We start from the raw sequence: 23,151 nt of genomic DNA, 5'->3' as shown, positions 1-23,151 counted from the left end.
TTTTGTTGCCAGTTGGCTCATAATTAATTTCAAATGCACCGTTAATCTTAATTTTTCTTGGTTCATCTCATGACAATTGAGTTTTCATACTATTAATATGAACTGTGATATGCTATCACAGGAAATATGCACCACCACATGACTTACATGTATATTTTGGGAAAGATGGGGCTTCCGTGGTAGCAATTGATGATCGATACAAAATCTGAGTTCAATCATCATGTAAGTATTTTCAAATATAATTTGTTTTTATGTATGTATGTTTGTATACAATCAAACCTCAGTTATCCTGCCATGTTGGAACGAAAACTAATTTCATCATTTTTTTTTTTAAGCAAATAATAGTATTTGAATATTTTACTTCCATTTATTTCTTTACACTTATGCTCTTGAGATACAAAGTTTGTACCATGAATATAAGCTTGATAGTCAACATCCTCTAAAATAAAGAGACTTTGATACAATTTGATGTAACACTGTTCATACAATTTTTACAATTGACTCCCGTTTTAAAATCATGGCAATTGCAAGGTGATGCCATATGACAAAATGGCTGATAATTCAAGCCTATTCCTGAAAAGGCTGACATTTGATCATTTATTAAAGAAAATACTGCATGAAATTATGGTCTCTGATATTCTTGTTAGAAGCTAGAAAGCCATTTGCCCTGGTTAATTTCAAGGGGGAAAATTATTGCTGCAAAATGTGATCTTTACTATATATTGCAATGATTAACCATACCACCAGTAAATATCACAAATAATGACTTCTTTTTTTTTTGTAATCAAGAGAATGACTGTGACATTTACTAGCATTTTCAAAACAGCATGTGCTACAATTTATATCGATCTTTATTCTCATTATGACCATAATATCAAATGTTCTCATCAATTTTTATAGCTAAAGAACTGGGTCTCCAGTCAAAATCAATTGACGGAAGTAAATCTCACAAAACTAGAACACTCTACACTTCATTGGACACAGCAGGTACTTAAATAGATTAGACACTAAACAGATAACAGCAGAGGCCCTATCTACCTGTTGCGTCCACACATGAAATTCTCCGTAGATTGATACAGTTTAACTCTCAATTCCCCTGTGTTGTAGCTGCCAGGCGTAGAGTACCTGCATGTCTAACTTGTCTGTGCGAAATCAAACTGGAAATTTCCCCCATTGGCTTCCATTAATGTGGATGGTGATGTCGTATTAAAATCTGGTATAAAATCAAACACATATGTGACACTGCACCTCAAAACAAACAAAAAGTCGCCAGACATGAAATTTTAGTTAAGACCATATTCTCAAAGGGCAGACTTTAAGCTTTAAAATGATGTATAACTCAAATCAAATGGACTCTCCTAACCTTTCTAAATATTGGAAAGAAAGCACAAACTCAGGAAAAGTGCGAACTGTGAAAAGAGGCTCTGAAGTACAGTGTCTATTCAAGCGCTTAATCTTTACCAAACCGTGCTGGCTGTGCGATGAAAGGGACAAAAAACAGGAAGTAAACCACCAGAGTAACAACAATGAAGGGATTATTAGATTAAACTGAAATTCAGCATGCCTCATTAACACATTCTGTCCATAATTAATGCTAACTTTCAAAGCAGTAGCACTATCTTTTCAAAAGTTATTAGAGTTGAAAGTGAAGAGTGTGGACAAGGTTTTTCAGAAATGAAAAAGGGATTCTAAAGACACACCTAATCACACTATTCTACCAAAAATGTTCGAGATAAACTGCTAAAACAACACACTTTCCTGCCCGTTTTATGATACCAAATTTTAGCATTATGTAAAAGAAGACCCGCTCTTTCAGAAAATATGAAAAAGTCAAGTTCGGCTAGGTTCACCCATTTCACTTATTTTCAGTCCTCATGCAAAATCAGTGTGTGCGACTTTATGTTCGTTTTGAGGTGCACGGTCACATATGATGTCCAGGCAAATGAACAATGCTACGCACACAAGACATCATAAAGTTATGTGATGGTGATGATGGTGATGGTGATGGTGGTGGTGGTGGTGGTGGTGGTGGTGGTGGTGGTGGTGGTGATGTTGATGGTGATGGTGATGGTGATGGTGATGGTGATGGTGATGGTGGTGGTGGTGGTGGTGGTGGTGGTGGTGGTGGTGATGGTGATGGTGATGGTGATGGTGATGGTGATGGTGATGGTGATGGTGATGGTGATGGTGATGGTGATGGTGATGGTGATGGTGATGGTGATGGTGATGGTGATGGTGATGGTGATGGTGATGGTGATGGTGATGGTGATGGTGATGGTGATGGTGATGGTGATGGTGATGGTGATGGTGATGGTGATGGTGATGGTGATGGTGATGGTGATGATGGTGATGGTGATGGTGATGGTGATGGTGGTGATGATGGTGATGGTGATGGTGATGGTGATGGTGATGATGGTGATGGTGATGGTGATGATGGTGATGGTGATGGTGATAATGGTGATGGTGATGGTGATGATGGTGATGGTGATGGTGATGATGGTGATGGTGATGGTGATGATGGTGATGGTGATGGTGATGGTAGTGGTGGTGGTGGTGGTGGTGACGGTGGTGATGCTGATGGTGATGGCGATGGCGATGGCGATGGCGATGGCGATGGCAATGGTGATGATGATGGTGATGATGATGGTGATGGTGATGGTGATGGTGACGGTGATGGTGATGGTGATGATGATGATGATGGTGATGGTGATGATGATGACAATGACATCAATATCAATAATAATAATAACAACAACAATACCAATAATATTAGTAATACTATCAATATCATTAACAATACCTTGGTAAAAATTCTGACACCTAAACAAGGACTATTAAAAAAGTGATGTCATTTTTCTCCTAAAGTGCTTTACAATGTATGATGAGTGATGCCAAGCACAGGTGATGTGCTTCAAACAGTTTTCTTTTTTCCCCCTTGGTTTTGATTTTTACCATTGATTTCTGGTGGGATGTTGGAGTCATCCAGGGGCCCGTTGCCGGAGGCAGCCGGGTGGGCCCGGGTGGAGACCTCCGTGGAGCAGGTGGGCGGCGGGCAGACGAGGAGCTGCTTCTGGAAGTCCTCGCGGTCCTCCTTGTGGATGAGCTCGAAGACGTTCTGGTGCATGATGTCGGCCTAGTGGTGGTGGTGTGTGTGTGTGGGAGGGGGGGGGGGGACAAAGGAGGGTGGGAAGGGAAAAAAAATCCATAGCTCAGAGACTTATATTTTTATCAACTAGGACAACTTATGTTCAAGTATATGTATGTACAGTGAGTTATGAAAAGTATTTGATGATACATTTTGTGGAAATACCCATGTTCATAAATATCCTATGAAATCTGTAAAATTGATTTAAATATGTTCATGAAAAAAACAAAACAATCATGTCGTCATCAATAGCATGGCAACTCTTCACTAGCATAATTTCACCGGAGATCTGAACATAAACCAATGTGCCAGTCTTTTGTCACAAGCTAATAAAAACCCCAAATTTGGATTGGATGGTAGCCACAAAATCTGGTCTTAAATCTGATGGTAAGGTTTGACAAAACAACTTGGAAAAAGGACATCACTCCTGCAGTATATGTTTTCCATCTTGTAGCTTCTGAATTTTTATCTTATCTTTTTTTTTTTAAATTCACAAGTCTTTATGCTACACCAAATTTTATAATATCTATTCAAGACTACCGAAAGAAAAAAGGTTTGGACTGTCAATCGATCACCACAGACAAAATTGGACAAATGTAAAATAACTGTATTTGCCTGCACAGGACACTACCATGATCATAAGAGCTAACTCAAAGCTTTGGCTCAGGCGAGTAGGAAAAACAAACAGAGAGAAATTTCTCACCACAAAATGTACATATATACATATTTATATAATGGATAACAAGAAATACCCTCCTGCTTTAAAAAAAAAGTCTGTCACTAGGCCTGAGAGAGAGAGAGCATGGCCACAGATTAAGACAAGCATCTCAAATCTTCCCCTGAATTCGCTCGCACCACTGAAAACAAGAGAGCTTAAATCTGCCAGGACAATTGTCTCTGTATCGGTGCATACCGACAGTGGCCGTTTCCGCCTCCTGACACCAAGTCACAATCTTAGCCTGACATACATGGTGCGGTCAACTGCAGTGTCCATGCACAGCTCAAGGATAAAAAAGAAATTCTGATTTTCTTTTCTTTCTTTTTCACTCCTACTTTCTGCATCTCCTACCAAAAACTTTTCCACCTTGCAATTTCCTTTTTCTGTGTCATTTTTTTCCCCAAACCCATTCTTTGGTTCTGTTCATTGTTTGCTATGTACACACAAGTATCAATGGATCTACACAATAGTAAGTGTGACACCTATTGTTCTCTAGTTATACGTTGAACTTTCCTATAAAAAAAAGGGAATGTATCATTTATCAACAAATTTAATTGTATACATTGTTACTCAAGTAAATATTTAACGTATGAAAAAAGACATCACATAACCACAAGCTACATGATACATTATGACTAAAAACCACGTAACAACACAAATATTGACAGTCTCCTACACTGGCAAAAATATGTACACATTACTGAAACATAACACTTCATTGACTCATCAGCCAAATTCCCAAACAAATGGTTCAGGGATGGCATTCCAAAAAATCTTCGTAAGTTTTTTTTTTCCTAAATATTTTCTAAAGTCAGAAAGTTAAGAAGTGCCTAGGAAAGACAGAAATGGTAATATGAAATTTCTTCCAAGGGAATTCTTAATGCAAATTAGGCCATCCTCATTCCCGCCCACTGTTCTTTCTTCTGCCAATGCAAAATGTCGTATCACAAGGAACCAACAAATGACAATCATATATCATTAGGACGTAAGAGTTAATACACATGTTGTGTACGCGCACCCTTTGTGCATTCCCACTTCGTGCATATGAAGTGCGTTAATTATTGCATGCAGTTAATGACAAGCGCCCATCATTGTATGTATAGGAAGCCACTAGTATACAGATTGTACTAATCATAATGCAGATCATTGTATTCTTATCCCAATCTTTTGTGTAAAATGGCACAGACCACAAAACGGGAGAAGAATTTTACCAGCAAGGAAACGTATCGTTCTCGAATCTGCACGTGTTGCACAATCCCTTCATCTTCTTTTCTTATCTTGCAGCTTCAGAGCCTTTATACAGACTGAAAGTCTCTGAGTGGAGGAGTAGGTCTAATTCCTTTTACATTCTTCACCCGTAGTCTTTCCTGTTGGAAATCTGTGCTCCCTAATCAATTCAAAGCGTGTGCAAGAAGCGGAGTTATCACGGTGTTTTGCATCTTGCCATATCTCAACAACATACTTGTACCTAGGACAGGGTTGGGACTTTCCTAGTAATCTTGCTAAAATTCTTTCCAAAGTGCATTCTAGAATACAAACTTCTTCCTAAGTCAGAAATTTGCATATGTACCGAGGATTCATCCTCATTCGCACATTTTTATAAGTTTCTTCCTAAGTATATCAACGAAAAAAGTTAGGAATGGAGAAGCTTAGGAACCACGAGAGTTAAGAAGTTAGGAAGATTTTCAGAATACCACTTATGAAAAACTCCTGACTTTAGGAAGAAAAATCTTCCTATGACAAATTTCAGAATACCATCCCAGGTTTCTAGAGTGCTTGTCTGCTGAAGGTGTTATCACCAATTCTATAGGCCTGTCTTCATAAGACTGACGTTTCAAAATAGCGCTCCGTTCTGTGGATAGGAAATTAGCCCGATGTCAACCAACCTGCTACTTGTGCATTGAAGATGCAAATAAGTATAGCGTGCTATTTAATCAGGAAAATTTTTCCCAAAATCTTGGTGCAGTTCGTGAATTACGCGCTAATTTGTGAATTAGTGCACTGTTTGGGTTGCGTCTCCATCAGCTGACATTTTTTTTTTTTTAATCCGATCATATTGGGGAAGCCACTTTCAAACCATGCACTGAGCCGAGTAATGCTGCAAAGTATGCAAATGTCAATTTCGAGATTATTTTCCAAGCGGGCTGTTTTCAAGCTAGTGAAGATGCACATTATCGGGCTGTTTCCCATACCCACGAAATAACATGCTAGTTTGAACTTTGGTCTGATGAAGCCATGCCTAATGCAGCTTGTTTTTACTATGATACACTCAAACATTACGAATGAAAATGTGCATTTGTTTAGAATAGATATCAGACTTAACAAGGAAAGTCTTCCACTTGAAATGTAGAATGTTGCATGAATGTGTATGGAGTCTCTTGCATCCAGGGTCCGGGGCCTTTGAATGAACCCCGGAAGTTCGGAGGTTAAAAGACGTTCTATGGTGCTGTCTTCACATACCCTCCTCCATTTAAATTTTTTTTTTTTTTGCATCTGACCCTCAAAGATTGAGGAATGATTTCACTGAATATCTTTAGGATTTTGAAGAGTCTCTTTGGGGAACAGGTTAATTTGCTACACCATCATGTTTTGATATCATCACAATTTCCTGCAAATTAAGACTTCAATGTTTAGAAATTTGCCTTAATATTCCCTCCGGAAGTGATACTATAGATGGGGGAATTTTTTTGTTTTGTTTTGTTTTTGTTTTGTTTTTTTGTGGCAGAGCCAGAGATGAAACATGGCGTGCAACGCAAGCTGCTACTTTTCACCCAAATAATGAGAATGAGCTGCAATCTGGGCAGGGATCCAAGCTCTACACACCCGGGCTTGTTCGAGAACATTGAAGAAAAAACAAAGTATCCAAGGTAAATATTTGCCCCAGTCATCAAGTGATGTAACAGTACACAGGAAGTCTTTACTTTACAGAAATGATGACGCTAAAAAGAAAAAAAAAAAGTGCTACATCTATCACGATGCCACCCTCCAATTACAACTTCATCCACACGCACACATTGTCCATTTCTGCAGCAAACTTAAATGGCACGTCATGAAGAAAATCCAGACATCACCGAAAATAATGCGGTTAAAAAGATCAAAGTGCATACTTTAAAAACCAACATGATGACTATGGGATTTTGGCCTGAACTATGAATAGTTTAAAATCTGAATGTAACGTAGGAGTGCACTATGACTACAGGATTTTGGCCGGAATTTCAATTTCAATTTCATCAACATGCAGACACTGCCCATTTCTGCAGCAAAATTAAATGGCACATGATAAAGAAAATCCTAACATTACCAAAAATATTGCGGTTAAAAAGATCAAAGTGCATACTTAAAAAACCAACACGATGACTATGGGATTTCGGCCTGACCTATGAATAGTTTCAAATCTGAATGCAACATAGGAGTGTAAATCTTGAATGGAGTACCACTTCAGGTTTAAAAACAAAATAGATAAAAACTTTCTACATGTAATGAAAATAATCAAGAATAGCTTTTCCTAGTGAGATTTGCCCAATTACACTCTTCTTAAGTCCTGGATCAGATTAACTTCTCCTTCCTCCTGCTAGACTTACATCTTGGAAACCCAGGTACTCCTGTATCGACGGTGATGCATAGAAGATCTGGCCATCTGCTTGGATGACGATGATAAAGCCGTTCAGCGCCTAGAGATTAGACACGAAAAAAACAAACAAAAAAACAGTGCTGTTACCAGTTGTTAAACAGAATCATTTGTGACCCTGCATTGTAAAACCCAACAAAAAGTTGCCAGACATGGCAGATTCTGAAAGAGAAGACTTTAAAAGCTTTAAAAAGACGTATAATTCAATTCAAATGGACTCTCCTAACCTACTGTATCTAATCATTGGAAAAAAGAACATACATTTGTATTCTGGAAAAGTGTTTCTGAGAAAAGAGGATCTGATCTTGAACTATAGGGTCCATTCAAGTGCAATCTTGCCAAGCAATGCTCTCAACCCTGTGCAATAAATGGGGGAAGGGAAGAGGGAGAAACTGGATGTAAAACTCCGTAACAACAATGAAAGAGTTACTGTATACGCCGTATATTTCGTGAGTCTAAATTTTCACGAATTGGGAATTCCCGACAATTTCGCGAGTGGTTAAATTCGCGATCGTGGAGTCCTGTACTGAACGGAGAAGTGCACACGCGTATGTCACATTCACATCGGGGATCAGAGTCAATATTTTCGCGACTTTAATTTCGTGAATGGCACTTGACACGCAAAAATAAAAACCTCACAAAATATTCGGTGTATACAGTGTCAGATTCAGCTGAAATTATGTTAAAAACCAGGGCTATAAAGTATTTCACATCAAGATAAAGGATATTAAAAAGAGAAATAAGGGGGATAACTGGTGTATGTGCTCATGTCTTATGGGCATCTCAATACTAGGTAAAACTTATTCCAAAATCACGAGGCTATAATAATTCTCTTTTCAGAACGTGCACAAAATATTGAAATTTTGAAAAGAAAAGTCAGCAGCTCTGCCAAATTAACATAAAGTTTAGAGCTGACACACCCTAACACAAGGTGGTCCACAACTTGAAATTTCGGGATGTTGCAAGCTCTGAAAGTATGAATACTGCAGAAACTGTATGTGTGCGGAGTGTTTCACGTCACGAGCACCTAGCGTGCAAAATTTCGAAACTTATTTCCCGTTGTTGTGTTTACATTCATTGTTTTGTCTCGTGTTTTGCACACATTTTCTACGTGCCGACTATGGTAGTTTGATGTTTCTCGAATTTTGCACATGTCTTTCACATTTGATGACATTTTATTTTGCGCATGTTGCAAATTCACGAGGATGTTACACAATACATGAGGATGTTGCTCAAGAATGTGAGCCTGTTGCAGAGACATGTTCAAACCCCTCATGGACCACCCTGTAACATCTGAAGGCAGTATGTATGGTACACTTTCTGCAACATACACATCATGTTTATAAAGTCTATACATGAAGTGTGCACTCCTTTATACAACCAAACTTCCTTGGTGATATGATCTGACAGTTGCAAACAGCTGCCATTAAGATCAAAACATGGAGGTCATAAATCATCACTTGAAAGATTCCAATGAATGAGACTTTCTTCTTTGAAGTGGATAGCAACAGAGGAAAACAAAAGCAACATGTGTGCCGAGAGTTTCCATTATTTTCTTTAGTGTGACAAGTGAAAGCTTCGGTAGCCATCAAAAGAAAATCCTCACATAGGATACTTGTGTTTGTAAATAAGCTGTTACAGTGGAAATTTCTTAATCACATAACAGTATGGCTCAGGAAAGGAGGATGGGAATAGCACTGAATGTATTTTGTAATGTACAGTGACACCTCCCCACCTCCCTTCCCATGATGCTTTGCCCACAAGAAATCCGTCTGCAATTGCTACACGTGACGGGAACTGTCGGGACCAACCTGCATGAACATGTGGGCCTCGGCTTCCAGAAAGGCATCGTTGGTTGCCGTGGCGATCGCGCCGTCGGTGGCAGTGACTGAGGAAGAAGATGATGAAGATGATGAAGAGGAGGAGGAGGCGGAGGCGGAGGCGGAAGCAGTGGGGTTGAGGAAACGGCCAGTTCCATTGGTAGGCGCTGTGTGGAAGAGATCTCTCTCGTGAGCTCCTGCAGAAGAAATGGGAGAGAGAAAAAAAAAATCTAGAAATTTCGATCTACTTTTGTCAAAACAACGGGGGCGGTGATGCACTGATGAATTATTTCAACAAGAAGCCAAATTTCAACCAAAGGAATGATAACCTTTACTACCAGTGGTAGGAAGCAGCAGTTAGTGGTCTTCCCTGCAGAAGTACTACAAGGAGTCAGAAGAAGTCGTAGTAGTAGTAGTTATTAAAGCAGTTACTGTAGCATCTGTATTTGAATCATTGTCATTATTTTTTTCACCATTCTCATTATTATTATCATTCTTATAGTTTTTATTATCATTAACAATATGTAGTACTTTTCATATCATAATTATTATTACTGTTATCATCTTCATCATTCCTAGTAGTAATAGTGTAGTAGTAGTAGTAGTAGTAGTAGTAGTGGTAGTAGTAGATGTAGTAGTAATAGTAGTAGCAGTAGTAGTAGTAGTAGTAGCAGTAGATGTAGTAGAAGTAGTAGTAATAGTAGTAGTAGTAATAGTAGTAGCAGTAGTAGTAGTAATAGTAGTAGCAGTAGTAGTAGTAGTAGTAGATGTAGTAGAAGTAGTAGTAATAGTAGTAGCAGTAGAAGTAGTAGCAGTAGTAGTAGTAATAGTAGTAGTAGCAGTAGTAGTAGTGGTTGTAGTAGTAGTAATAGTAGTAGTAGCAGTAGTCGTAGTAGTAGCAGTAGTAGTAATAGTAGTAGTAGCAATGATAGTGGAAGTAGCTGTAGAATGGAGTAGTTATTGTACAATGGAAAGAGTATCTTTGAAGTAAAAATGGTTGAATACAAAATGTGTGTGACACAATGAAACATTAGGTTTACAGAACAGACTGTCCGACACAATATTTCTATCATCCAGATATTTCAATTAGTAATTTGCTCATTAGCATTATTTGTATACCAAGGTTGCATTTCAAAGGACCTTTGCTATCATCGCAAGTGTTAACAACGGTTGCAGTTACCGTAACAACAAATACAAACGCTTTCAGCTGATTGGCTTTCATAATGTATAGCACCTACCAAGGTTAAAGCAGTTAGTTAACTTAATTTGTGGATATATGGAGACAACACTTTATGAACCAGCCCCCCCCCCCAAGAAAAAGAAAAAGAAAACAAAACAAGACATAACAAAACAACCAAAACAGCACTGAGAGAGGAATCTCAATATCAGTACGCGGTGATTAACATATACATTTGTTTGAAATAGTGTGCACAAAACACATTAACTATAATGAATTTCTACCCTCCAATAGTTTCATAACATCCTCTCAGTTACTGATGGATATATTTGATGGAAAGGGGGGGGGGGGGTCAGTGGAAAGAATCTATGGGTGCATTTGAGCACTCTCCTAAAGTGTACCACATTGTACCGTGCCTGTGCTAGAGGAATGCTCTCACGCTCCCAAAGTGTGCCGTACCGTACCGTACCGTACCGTGCCACAGAGTGCTCGAATGCAAAGTGATCCAAAAGCACCCAGTACAAGAAGTTGGCATGATCATAACGTATGCTTACACCACACATTACACAATAATGCGAAGAGGTGATAGTCTTTGTTCAAGACATGTGTATGAAGCATAAGCACGCCAGCTGCACGACCCTGTTTGTACAAAACGTGTGACCCCTCTGACTCCTGTCCACAAATACACGTAAAACTCATGAGGTACACTTTCTCCACAGAGCGCTCAAATGCTCCTAATCTGGCATGATTGGTACGGTACGGTTCGGTTTCGGTTCTTAGCGTTCAAACGTGGCCTACTTGTACATCAGTCCCCTGAAGAACACCATCATTCCAAATTGCTGTGCACTTCTTCAATGAACAGTCTACCGAAAGTAATGCCAGAGTTAAAGCAAAATGAATCATTTGCGAGCAGAAACTATCCAGGCAGTTTGTTCACCATCCTAGGAGCTTTTCTTTGGAGATTGACTGCAGTCAGAGGCAGCATCTTCTGTCTCTCCCCCCCCCCCACTTCCCTTTTCTTTCAAAGTTGAAGTTACATTGTTATGTTTCTGTTTCAATCAACAGGGAAAACATTGCAACACTTAAAGGGTTGGTATAGTTCATTGGTTGAGATGACGATTCAGCTTTTAACTTTTGGGAGATGTTCATAGAAACCACTCTATGAAATGTTAAAGAGCATGCCATTCTAAGAGGAATTCAAAGTTTATTTGATGAAACTCGGTTCTAAAATGGCTGATATACAAAAACAAAGAAAAACAAATCAATCCTGATAAAAGGTAGGTCCCACATTTTATTAGGGTTGCTTGTTTTGGATATTTCAGCCATTTCAGAACCAATTCTCATCAAATAAACTTTGAATTCCTGTTAGTGTTACATGCTCTTTCATATTTCATTAGAGGTTCCTCATTACCTAAAAAATCATCATTAAAAGAATGTGGAAACCTAAAGTCCCATCTCAACCAAAACTATACTAACTCTTCAAGCTTGTGAAGAAATTACACAATTAAAGTCTGTCATTCCCAATAAGAATTACACTTGCATGATGGGCTGAAGGCACCTCTAAGCAGTTGTCTCCTTTTGAAGAAATGCATCTAGGCACTTGGAATTTCCATCCCCCCCCCCCCCCCCCCACCCCCACTCCATCCCAGTTCTGCAAGTCACAAAGAGCACATTTATCAGCTTGGATGGTAGAAGTTGGAGGTCTGATAGTACAGTAGAATTGAGCAAGTTACAATGTATTTGAGTATTGTTTGTCGTGCTGCAGCTTGTATTCATAACATTTCATGTGACAAACAAACAAACAAAAAAATTCAAATTAATTCCATAACAAAATCTCAGAAGACTTAGAGTTATGATTCCACTCATAGTTGAACTTAACTGACTTCAAAGCGGTTAATTATCATTATAAAAGGCATGGCCAGGGGAATCAGAAATTTTGTTGACTTGATGAGCTTCATCATGCAGTTGGCCAAAGAGGAAAAAGGTCATATCTCCTTTATCATTTTCATGGGTTTTTTTAATGAAGAACTGTGGTCCTAATGAAGATATCACTACATAAGTGTGTGTTGGGGTGGGGAAGGAAGGGTACCCTGAAGATACGGTCTGTCTGAAGCCATACAGTACAGTGATGGGTTTGGTTTTTTTGTGTGAGAAAATTTTGTTTGGTCTGAAGACCTTTCTTGCTCAATCTTATTGTGAAAATCCAAGAGGTCTGTAGTTTCTAAAACATGATCCATTGTGGAATAAATAGCTATCAAAACCAAAAGTAGAACAGTAATGACCCAGACACCCTTTTTTCTTCTTGTCTTTCTTTCTACTGACTTTATTGTAGGAAAACTACATAGCAGCTCCCTATTTAGCTTCTGCAGAGTACAGACATCGTCTATTGCTAGCAGACACAATTGATCCATGGTACTTGGTTCTGCTGATACCGTACGCTGATAACTATTCACTTCCGAGATAAGTGAAGTTTCACGACCCAGTCCTATTCTTAAATACAGACCATCCTCTGAACACTTCAAAAACACTCCTGTGTGGACGATAGATCTATACAGAACTATGAATAACAAAAAAAAAATGAGGGGTTTATTATTTTAAAGTGAAAGATTCACTCAATTTTCAAGTCGACTTTACAACACACAAATTAAAACTGAAGAAAAGAGTAGTAACAGTTTTCTGAAAATCAGACACAAAAGAGCAGCAATTGTGGGTGGAATCACACACTTTTACATCTTTTCCAAGAAACAGCATAAATACACCTGTGCCCGCACCAGAAAATGGGCAAATGATGCCAACCCCCTCACATTTTAGTAGATAAATGGTCCTTTCCATGAATTCCTCATTTTTGCTTTTACTCTTCTGCCTTGTTGGAATAGTTTCTTGCCGCAACTGCAATTTCTTTTCCCACCCAATCTCCACCGAACCCTAGGCTCGCAGCTTGTTAATGACATGACGAGTTACATGTATATGTTTGTAGCGCAAGCATGGCGCACGTTTGATTGGAAAGCATTTCATGTACACCAGCGATAATGAGAGAGGTGTATAAGCTTTAATTACAGGGGAATGGGGAGCGGTCCGACCTCGCTCGCTTTCGCCAAATTGGAATTTCAGCTCCCGACGATGACATCCATAATGAATTCATTTTGGCGCAGCTTAAAGGGCAACATTGGTCGGGATCTGGCACCACGTTGGAGCCTGCACTATGTCATTCACAGATGATAGTTTATTCATCAACACAGACTCCACAGGATATTGAGCTTGGTTTCCTTCTTTATGGTTTCAAAGTCCCAGAAAGTTCTTTAACACAATTAAAGCAGAAGTCTTGCCACATTTTGAGCATCTCAATATTGAGACTGTAGTAAAAAGAATCCAGGAATCAAAACTTCATAAACCTTGCTGTCTTGACTGCAACCGATTTGCTCATCTTCATTTCCACAATGTGCTTGTGTGTATGAGTGTGTTTGTATGTATGCAAAATGGGCTTTGGCATTAAGTAACATTTAGGCATTTTATGCATAGAGTGCAAATGAAAAGTAAGGCACTCCTAATTTTTTTTTGAATATTTACTTGCAGTGGTACCTTCAGCTGCTTGTTAAAGAAATTATCCTTGAGAACCATTAATGGTAATTTCCACATGACTTTCTCCCACTGAGACATTTATCAAGTTATATGTCAGCATCAAAAAAAGTTTGGCTGAATGCTTATGACAGATTTTCCACTTGTTTATGAATAAAAAACATGCCTCTTTTTAAATGTTTTACTCCTAATGGACAATTAATGATGTCACAAGTTACTCAAGATGAGTATGAAGCCTGACAAAGCCCTCAGCAAGACTGGAACCTTGAAGTATTACTCTTCGAATGTGTAGGGTGCATTTATCAACTCACTTCTGGTGCAGAATAAAGGTTTCCAAAACAACTTTAAATGGAGTTTTGGGCAGTTGACAAATGCAAAGCTGTTTTGATTAATGCATTTCTGAAGTGCTGATAAATGTGTGATTGCAAATGTGTTTGAGCCAGAAATGCATTTCAGCAGAGTTGATAAATGCAAAGTTTTGAAACACATGTTTTACTTGGACCTGTTCATGGTGACAACTGCCAACCACACGTCTCTGCTCCTTGGGTAAGACTGCGCAATGGAGCTGCGCAGTGACGAGGCTTCCCATTTGACTCACGACAGAGTTGATAAATGCAATAACTCCAGAGACGCGATCCGAAAGGCGTGCGAATATTGAAACGCATTTCAAACATGAAAAAGTTGATAAACACACCCATAGATGCCGTCTTGGAGAGGTGAGAAAACACTAAAGCTGCGCTATGCAGCCTACACATTTTTTTTTTTTGGTTCTGTTCTGTTTTGGAGGTCAAAATAGAATTTAAAGACACAATCTATTGTCTAAATCAATGACATATTTCATACAAAATGGAGAAAATGGAGAAGTTAGCAACACTGGTGGAAGGACTAGTGTGGAAATGCCTGTTGCTACCAGTTGTGCCTTTATTATGGAGGCAGAGAATTACTTGGAATGAAACTGTTTCAGCGAGTGTGGGTCAAGACTGAAATTTGATAATTACACACTCTGTAGATATTCTCATTTTGCTTAAATGTCAAAGGACTCATCATTTACTAGAAGTGTGACAAACAGAAATAAAAGGAAAAAAGTATCAGTTAAAATCTGGACGGAAAACTTCTTTTAACCCGTGGAGGACAAGTCCTGAGTATATTCAGGCAAGCGTCTACAGGAAATACGTGTTGTGGCAAAATCAAATCGGCCTAAACGGGTTAACTGGTTGGTTTTCAAAAAAGAAGAAGAAAAGAAGTATTAGTTAAAATCTGGAAGGAAAACTTCTTTTAAGTGACTGAATTAAAGAAAAAATCATGTCAGGCCTTGAAATGTGTGAGGAAGAGGGATGGCGGACATCTGGCCAGAAAGGATGTGATCTGTTGAGTATTAAGTGAAAACATTCCCATCATATGTATGATTCATAGACATCCTTGTCAGTGGCTCCCAAAAACTCATGTACACCCCCTCACACCCCATCCCTTTACAGGAGCAATATCTGACAAAAGGGGAACATGCCCCGCCCCTCCCCCTCCCCTCCCAATCCCCTTCCCCTCCCCTCCTCCTCCTCCAATCCACTCATTCCACCAATATTAAAGACAAGACGCTTCGGGAGGCGCGGGGCGTGGGATGTTGGCGACCAGCGACAAGTCCCCAGCGTCCATCTCAGACACTGTGAAGGGGATGGACGGACGGACAGACAGACAGACAGACGGAGAGAAATGGGTAGAAAAAAGGTTTTGGCTAAATGAGTAAAACATGTCCCCGTTTGCACGCTATCCTCTTGGCACTGTAATTACCTCAACACAAAACCCCAAATGCCCCCAGACGTGTCTGCCTCAAGCCACACATCTTTTGTGACTTTCTGTGATTGAAATGAGATGGTTTTCCCATCACTTCAATTCGTTTTTCTTTCTGTTTTTCTTCTTTCTTTCCCTCCCCCTCCCTTTGATTCTTTTTTTTTTCTTTTTCTGGCAACATTCTGCTTTGGTGACATTTTCTCTCCACTCTGTTTTGTCGTCCCACACCAACTTTCGAGGCAGTTTCTCGCATTTGCTCTGAACATCATTCAATAGCGATAGTCAGCAGAACAGAAGACTTCATTTGGTGTGGTCCTCTTGCTGATCGGCGTTCAAAAACTGTAGATTCATTTTCCCCCCTCCCTGATCACTTTAACAGCTTTTGCCTTCCACGACAATTTTGCTTGAAAGGATAAGATGCAGGATTTAGAGCTACATTTGAAATAAATATGGCTGTTTTTTTGAAGGAAAATGTTTTATGAAAAAAATTACTTTTGCAATGAAACAGGTTGGATAAGAGTTTGTGTAATTTGGTTAACATGCAACTGTGTTATTTTTACTTTATCATCAATCATTTGAATCTTTCACATCTAGCCTGACAATCATCATGTTTTGGGGGTTTTTTTGTTCACGGTTGGGTGACCATAATTTTAGGGATAAATGGTTATGTTCAACCCGCTTAAACCTTTAAAAAAAATCATTTAGTTTATTGACAGAATCGACTACAGATACTGTTACCAACATGTAACAGCCATGATGAAAAAACATATACGGTAGTCGTGTCATGGTTGAGTGAGCACACTCTAGAGATGAAGCAAGGATGCTGAAATGTATACTGTTGATACAACATGCATTCACCTTATATGTATGTACGTAATTGCCATGATGGTAAACAATACCATAGTAATTTGTTGGCAATATTCTCATTGGCAAAATACCATGGTAACAGATACTGTTTTCATTTACGAAACACTGTGGTATTTCTGAGAAGCATTGCAAATGCGCATAATTTTATCTCAAATGGGAAGAGACACAAAAATGCATCACGTCACGTGGAAAATACACCTCTGCATGATTGGTGGTATTTCACGACACAATTCACACTCAAATCTTGCATGTGTGTTTCATTGGAACTTTAAATTACCACCCCCTAAACACTGCGTTATTTCACTTCCAATGTGAATGCAGCTACTACACAGTGTATAAAAAGGCAAAGGGGTCAAATGATGAATAAGGTGTGGGGGGGGGGGGGGGGATTATTGCTTACTTTTGAATTCACATAAGAAAATGTGAATGTTAATAACCATACCAAAAACTAATTAGCCAGTCATTAATACAGAAATGTGTCCCCCCCCCCCCCCCCCCCCCACAATTCCTATTTTGACTTTTAATTTTGGTTGGTTAAATTTCTGAAATTTTCACATGCATGTTTACCATAAAATGTGCATCCTCATTTTCAGCATTTCAAGTGAATTTACTTATTGGTTCATAGTTTAACTACACTGAGTCCTTTCACATCAATAATAATATTGGCCCAGCACAAACTAACACTTGTATCAAAGAAGCTTCTGGCTGATTCTGCTAATCATATATCACTCTTTTAGGCAAGAATCTCTGCCTACAATTTGCCAACAATTGTAGAGCTCTCAATATATCTTAGCTTCAGGTAACAGCAACTGCTTCTGCATATCTTTGTCTGTTAGACCCCATTTACAGTGCGGGGCTGGTCCGAGCCAAGGCCGAGCCCGGCCTCAATTGCGGGGCTGAGCCCCGCAATTCTGTCCGTTTACAGTGCCGGGCTCGGCCCTGGCTTTTAATTCAAACCTTCCAGTATTTTGTCGTAGTGGCGCTCTGCTTGTAAACAAACACAATTTGATATAGTCTGGTTTCCAGACCCTTTGCCAACTGGACTCCGCGGCGACGAAGTCGCCGTTCAGCAAGGGGTTTGCCGAAGAAAAAATCCTTTGCAGGACAAAAGCACCTTAAACTATACTACTTTTCGACGTTGAAGGCATTAATATCCTGAATAGCGAAATAGTATGGGTAGAGGGTCTGGAAGCCAGACTAAATTTGGTACCGCATTTGGCCCGGTTTGCATTTACACTGAGAAAAGGCTGGGCTCGGCCACGGCTCAAACGCGGCCAAGACCACCTCAAGAGTGTGGCCAAAGGCGCGGCCAGTTTTGGCCCCGCATTTGCCCTTTTGTGCGTTTACACTGAAATGAAGGCCGGCTCGGCCGTGGCCGAGGCCGGTCTTTTCGCTCACTGTAAACAGGGTCTTAATAAGTGTGAAGATGGCAGACAGTTCTCATCACTTCTAAGATCCTCTGTTGAAGTCAAACTCCAGTGGTATGTATGCTCTCTGGTACTACCTTTCATAGCCTTACTTTTGAACGTTGACACAAAATTGGGCGGGAGAAAGCAAAATTCTGAGTGGGTGAAAATGCATCCTTTTGTGGAAGACACACACTTTATCTACAGCCAGAGAAATACATACTCAAGCTGGAGAGTAGATTATTTTTGCGAAAAACATACTATATGGCTTCAAAGCTGGAGAGTTTGAGTCTCTGCAATAGAGTTCCTCACAAATCAGTGTGTGCAAGTACAATTTTGTATGTGTGTGTGAGACAGAGTTGATTTGAAAATCCTTACTTATGGTATGTTTCAGCAATGTGCCTGCCTTGTAGCATTGATGGTTTGGGGGGGAGGGGCTGATCTAAGGAATACCAACCGGCATGCCAAGAATGTAAACACACAAGTGAGAATTTCCAACTCGGGTTGGAAATAGGGAGGATCACAGACGACGTGGAAGACAAACCAAAGAGGAGGAATTTCCCTTTCTGGAGGAGAAGGAGGATGATGGCGATGAGTGCTATAATTGAAGAATGGTGTACAACCGTCATGATGCGGGAATTAAAGAACGGGCGTGGGTAAGCAGGACTGGTTGGTTCAGCATCTGCTAGCCACTCATTACTGTCCAACTCCCACCCCCTTTTTTTCCCCCCTTTTCCTCCCATCTCATCCCAATCTACAGATGAAGAGGGGTGCGGGGAGGGGAATCACCATCCCAGAGGCACGCCATTAATCATTCAAACGTCAGCTCCAATAATCTAAACCTCCCTTCCAATACTTCTTTTTCCTTTCTTTTCCTGGTTCCCCCCTTTTTTTTTGAACATCCTCCCTGTCCATCTGAATGGGGCTGGGGGAAACTTCTTCGAATGAGTCACAGGGACAATTTCCGTGACAGGTCTATCCGTGGAAACACCTGCACAGCAGAAATATGAAGAAAAGCACACACAGGCTATCAAGTACTATAAAAGACCATAACACAAAGTGTCAAAAATAAACAAACAAACAAACAATGACAGACACTTGCATAGCCCTATTTCAAAATGATAATGATATGCTGTTATTTCCCCCATTTCAGCAATTTAGTGTAGTGTAGGGATTTGTTCAGGGTTTTTGTTTCGGATAAGTTAGGTTATAGGTCTTTTTGTCTTAGTTTCTTTGTTTCATCCATTTTCAATGCTTATCAGTCTATCGATCATATAATTTCTTGTATTACGTGTGGGGGGAATGCAGCCTACAAGCTCAGCTTTTTAGCATTCCTCCCCATTTCCAACATTTTCCTATACCTACAAGTTTTCTGTAAATTTATCCTTTACTTTGTATGATGAAATTTATGCACTGTATTCAATTTTTGTAATATATTTATATGTTTTTGTTGGAAATGAAAAATAAATGAATGAATGAATGAATGAATGAATTTCAGTAATAGTATTGACCTTCCAGTGGGCTCTGCATGCCTCTCCCACTACGCTAGTGATACCAGGTATCCATTTTAAACACCAGGGTCAAATGGAACATTGTGGGTAAAGCATCTCATCCAAATTCCAAGAAGAATGGGCACACATTGGCAGGATTTGAATCCAGGGCTACCTGTATAGGAGTCTAGTACCTCGTCCACCACACAAGGTGCGCCAAACAGTTACAGTTCGTTATTCTGATGGTTAATTTATCCAAAAATGAAATAAGATTTGTTATTCCACAGGTTCATTCATCTGAAAAAAGAAATAAAGTGTGTTATTCCAAAGGTTTGTTACTCCAAAAATGGAGAAAAAGGCTTCTTATTCTGAAGATTTGTTAAGATAAAAAAGGAACAAGGTTTGTAATTCAGGAGGTTCGTTAGCAGGCACCTCTTTTTTTTTTTTCATTTTTGGATTAATGAACCTCGGGAAAAATGAACTTTAGATTTTCAGATTGATGTCCTTGTGAATAACGAACCTTGTTTAATATTCTGATCAACAAACCTTTGGAATGACAAATCTTATTTCATTATTGGATTACTAAACCTTCAGAATAACAAAAACTGTTGCCAGGATGTAGGGTGAAATCTCTTTGATGTCATCTGAATCATAAAGATATATTTCCACTGCAAATTATTAGTTCAGTAGGTGCCTAGTAAGCCATTGAAAGGGAATATTGTTCCTTTATTGTGACATCATGAATTGTTGTAATCTTCTTGTCCGATGATAAAAGCTTGTGATTTGAACAAAATTATAGACTTATAACTTTTGAACGGATTATCTGACTTTCCTCAAACATCACTAATGCGAGCTATCTATTCTGCATTCACTGAATCCACATATTTCTACATCACATTGGGGTAGATTTGCCTGTAAAAAGTAATGCAAACTTTTGCCGATCTACAACTTCACAGTATTGGTAACAATGGTAATAGCAGTAAAACTTACTGTAAAACAAGGAATGTTAGTGTGCAAATTTCGCGAGCCAAGATTCGTGAAATTTAAATGCATGCAAAAGTTCTTGTGCACACTATGCATTGAATGTTAGAGGCAACTCACTGAAATTTCTTGCTGCGAAAAAGGCCGTCGGCTCCAATTCATGAAAATTTCGAACCATGAAAGTATCAAGTTTTACAGTGGCAATGAAACGATGAAAGACAAAAGTTATGCCCAAAATCTATTGCCATAATCATTTGTGCATATGAAGAGTTTGTTTGCAAAAACCGATAAGTCCATATTTGCCAAATGGAGATATTTGCGATTAAAGGTCAAGAAAAATAAAGAGAATAATAAGAAAATATTTGCTTCTTTTGACCATAACTTCAAAAATATACCTTTATATGTAGTGACCAATATATCATTTAAAAGGTATTATTTTGTACTTTATGACAGAGATCGTACTTCGAAATCTTACAAAATGGACTTATCGGTTTTTGCAAACACACCCTTCATATATTTCCTTGAATGACATCAGCAGGGTTCTTCCTGTCTGCTACATGTATGTATCCGAAATCACATTTTCCTAGGATCAAATTATGTGATCACTACAAAATAAATCCTAACCACAGCCAAAACATCCCCAGCGAAACTTGAAAAATCATAAAACTATGATTGACACACACAAAAGACACGAAAACAAAATACAACAAAAATAGCTATATCAAGTCTATGTACCATCCATTAACCTGGTTTTCCCCTGTGAAACCATAGCAGGCAGACACTTAAGAAAAAAGGGTTACTCTCCCCTCGAGTGGCTTAAAGAGTTCTGCCACTCCTTGAGCAGTTGTTATGGGACATGATTTCCTGTTATTTCACGGAGGACGACAAGGGAAACGGAAGAAAACTTCCATTGATAAAATCAAGACCAGGTTTGCCTTTCCCCGTTCACACAGCGAATTTTGCGAGACTGCGCTTCCATGACTTCAAGGGAAAGAAAATCCCATCCTTGCTCCGAATAGACCCTGATGAACAGAATGATGAGTAAAGTGAACGGCAAGATTCAGCGAAAGTGCTGAAAAAAATCAGGCAAGATAAAAAACAGAAGCAGAATATTAAGGATTCCCATATTTCCAGCTTATAGAAATCTAGTAACAAATTAGAAGGCGGCAGCACACAAGACTCCTATTGGCTTTCATATCAGCTTTCATCAATTTCTTTAAATGATGTAGATTCATGATAAAGAATGAAATGATATCCTTCATCAACATTCTTAGGGAGTTTCAACTTTAAAGAAACCATCTTTACAAGATCGTAAAAATCCACAAATAAGAGGTAAAAAATGACACTGGTTGCATTTTATAATAAAAAGTGAAATTACTAGCTTTTTGTGATCAATATTTAGACCAACATAAAGATGGTAATTTGTTCATTTTCAGCATTTTTTACTGGTGACAGTGGCAGTCTGTGTCAATGAATTGAACATTGATATCACCACACTGATTGAGAATTGAACACACATCATTTAAATATCTATATCACAAGAGAAAAAGAAAAGAAAATGTATACATAAAAACAAAACTTTCAAAAGATTTTCTGCCTTTGCGACAGCTCAGAGGCGGAAAAAAGGTACAATCATACTAAAAAAAGTTGGCACAAAGAACCAAAAAACATTGACATATCATTGGTTGAGAACCAGAAGGTCTTTATCACAATCTTTGAAGTATTGAGTTAAACATTGGTGTAGAATATGTTTAAGAGCCTGATTTTCTCTACATTATGGTGTCAGGTTTGAATTATTTTGATTTTCAAAACCTTAACCCATTAGTAACTGAACCATACGAAACCGCCTGCCATTTTTTCAAACAGCAGTTTTATGCTTTACCGCATTTATTGTTTTCATAAAGAATATATAATTACTTAATTTGAAAGGGGTCAAAGGTCAACAAAAAGTATGTCAGAATTACTTATGTGACACACCATTCTCTTGACAAAGTCTTAGGCTTTCAAATAAACGTATATATAATAGACAACTAAATAATCTAGAAAGTTGTTGAAATTTGACAAATATTGCTGTACCTTTTAGGGAACCATATGCCATTATGTGCAGAAACTTCAGTTGCTAAAAGGTTAAATAGTTGGAGGCCAGCTTTCTGTCTACACAGTATGATGCATTTCTGACTTGAAGTAGAATTCTTAATACACAAAAGTAGCACTTTGCCTTTAATCCTTTTCACAAAGTACAGTGCTCCGGGAGTAGTAAAGCTTCTGAAAACAAAAGTCAACTCCAATTAAACATGGAGAACGAACACAAAGAAACTGTATCCTTCAAAGAAGAACGACCCCATTTTGATCGAGGAATTTGAACTTCGATTGGAGAACTCTGTGAAAATTTTTTTTTTTTCCGAAGCAAGAGACAGAGGACAAAGCACCTAGAAGAAAGAAAGAGAGTTTGTACTTTAGTTTTCCTTTCTAGATGTATTTTCAGAAGTGCAGCCGCCTTTGAGGGGCCACATTCAAGTTTACATCTGGAAACTGAGCCAGGAAAGGGGAGGGAGAAA

At 38.8% G+C, this 23,151-nt stretch overlaps 1 protein-coding gene across 1 annotated transcript in view; it reads right to left on the bottom strand.

Annotated features, from left to right (window-relative positions):
• Window positions 1–23,151, bottom strand: part of LOC139731698 (uncharacterized) — a 171,250-nt gene that overhangs the window by 23,124 nt on the left and 124,975 nt on the right. Inside the window, exons 3-5 of the mRNA XM_071642584.1 lie at window positions 9,303–9,508; window positions 7,445–7,534; window positions 2,953–3,133 (exon numbers count right to left, since the gene is read on the bottom strand). Of these exons, the coding sequence (XP_071498685.1) occupies window positions 2,953–3,133; window positions 7,445–7,534; window positions 9,303–9,508 (477 nt within the window). The remainder of the gene's footprint in view (window positions 1–2,952; window positions 3,134–7,444; window positions 7,535–9,302; window positions 9,509–23,151) is intronic.

This window comes from Diadema antillarum, unplaced genomic scaffold (assembly GCF_040938485.1).
Source record: "Diadema antillarum isolate AM-2024a unplaced genomic scaffold, OU_Dant_1.0 scf00000022, whole genome shotgun sequence".
NCBI lineage: Eukaryota > Metazoa > Echinodermata > Echinoidea > Diadematoida > Diadematidae > Diadema > Diadema antillarum.
This window is presented reverse-complemented; position numbering and strand designations above follow the sequence as displayed.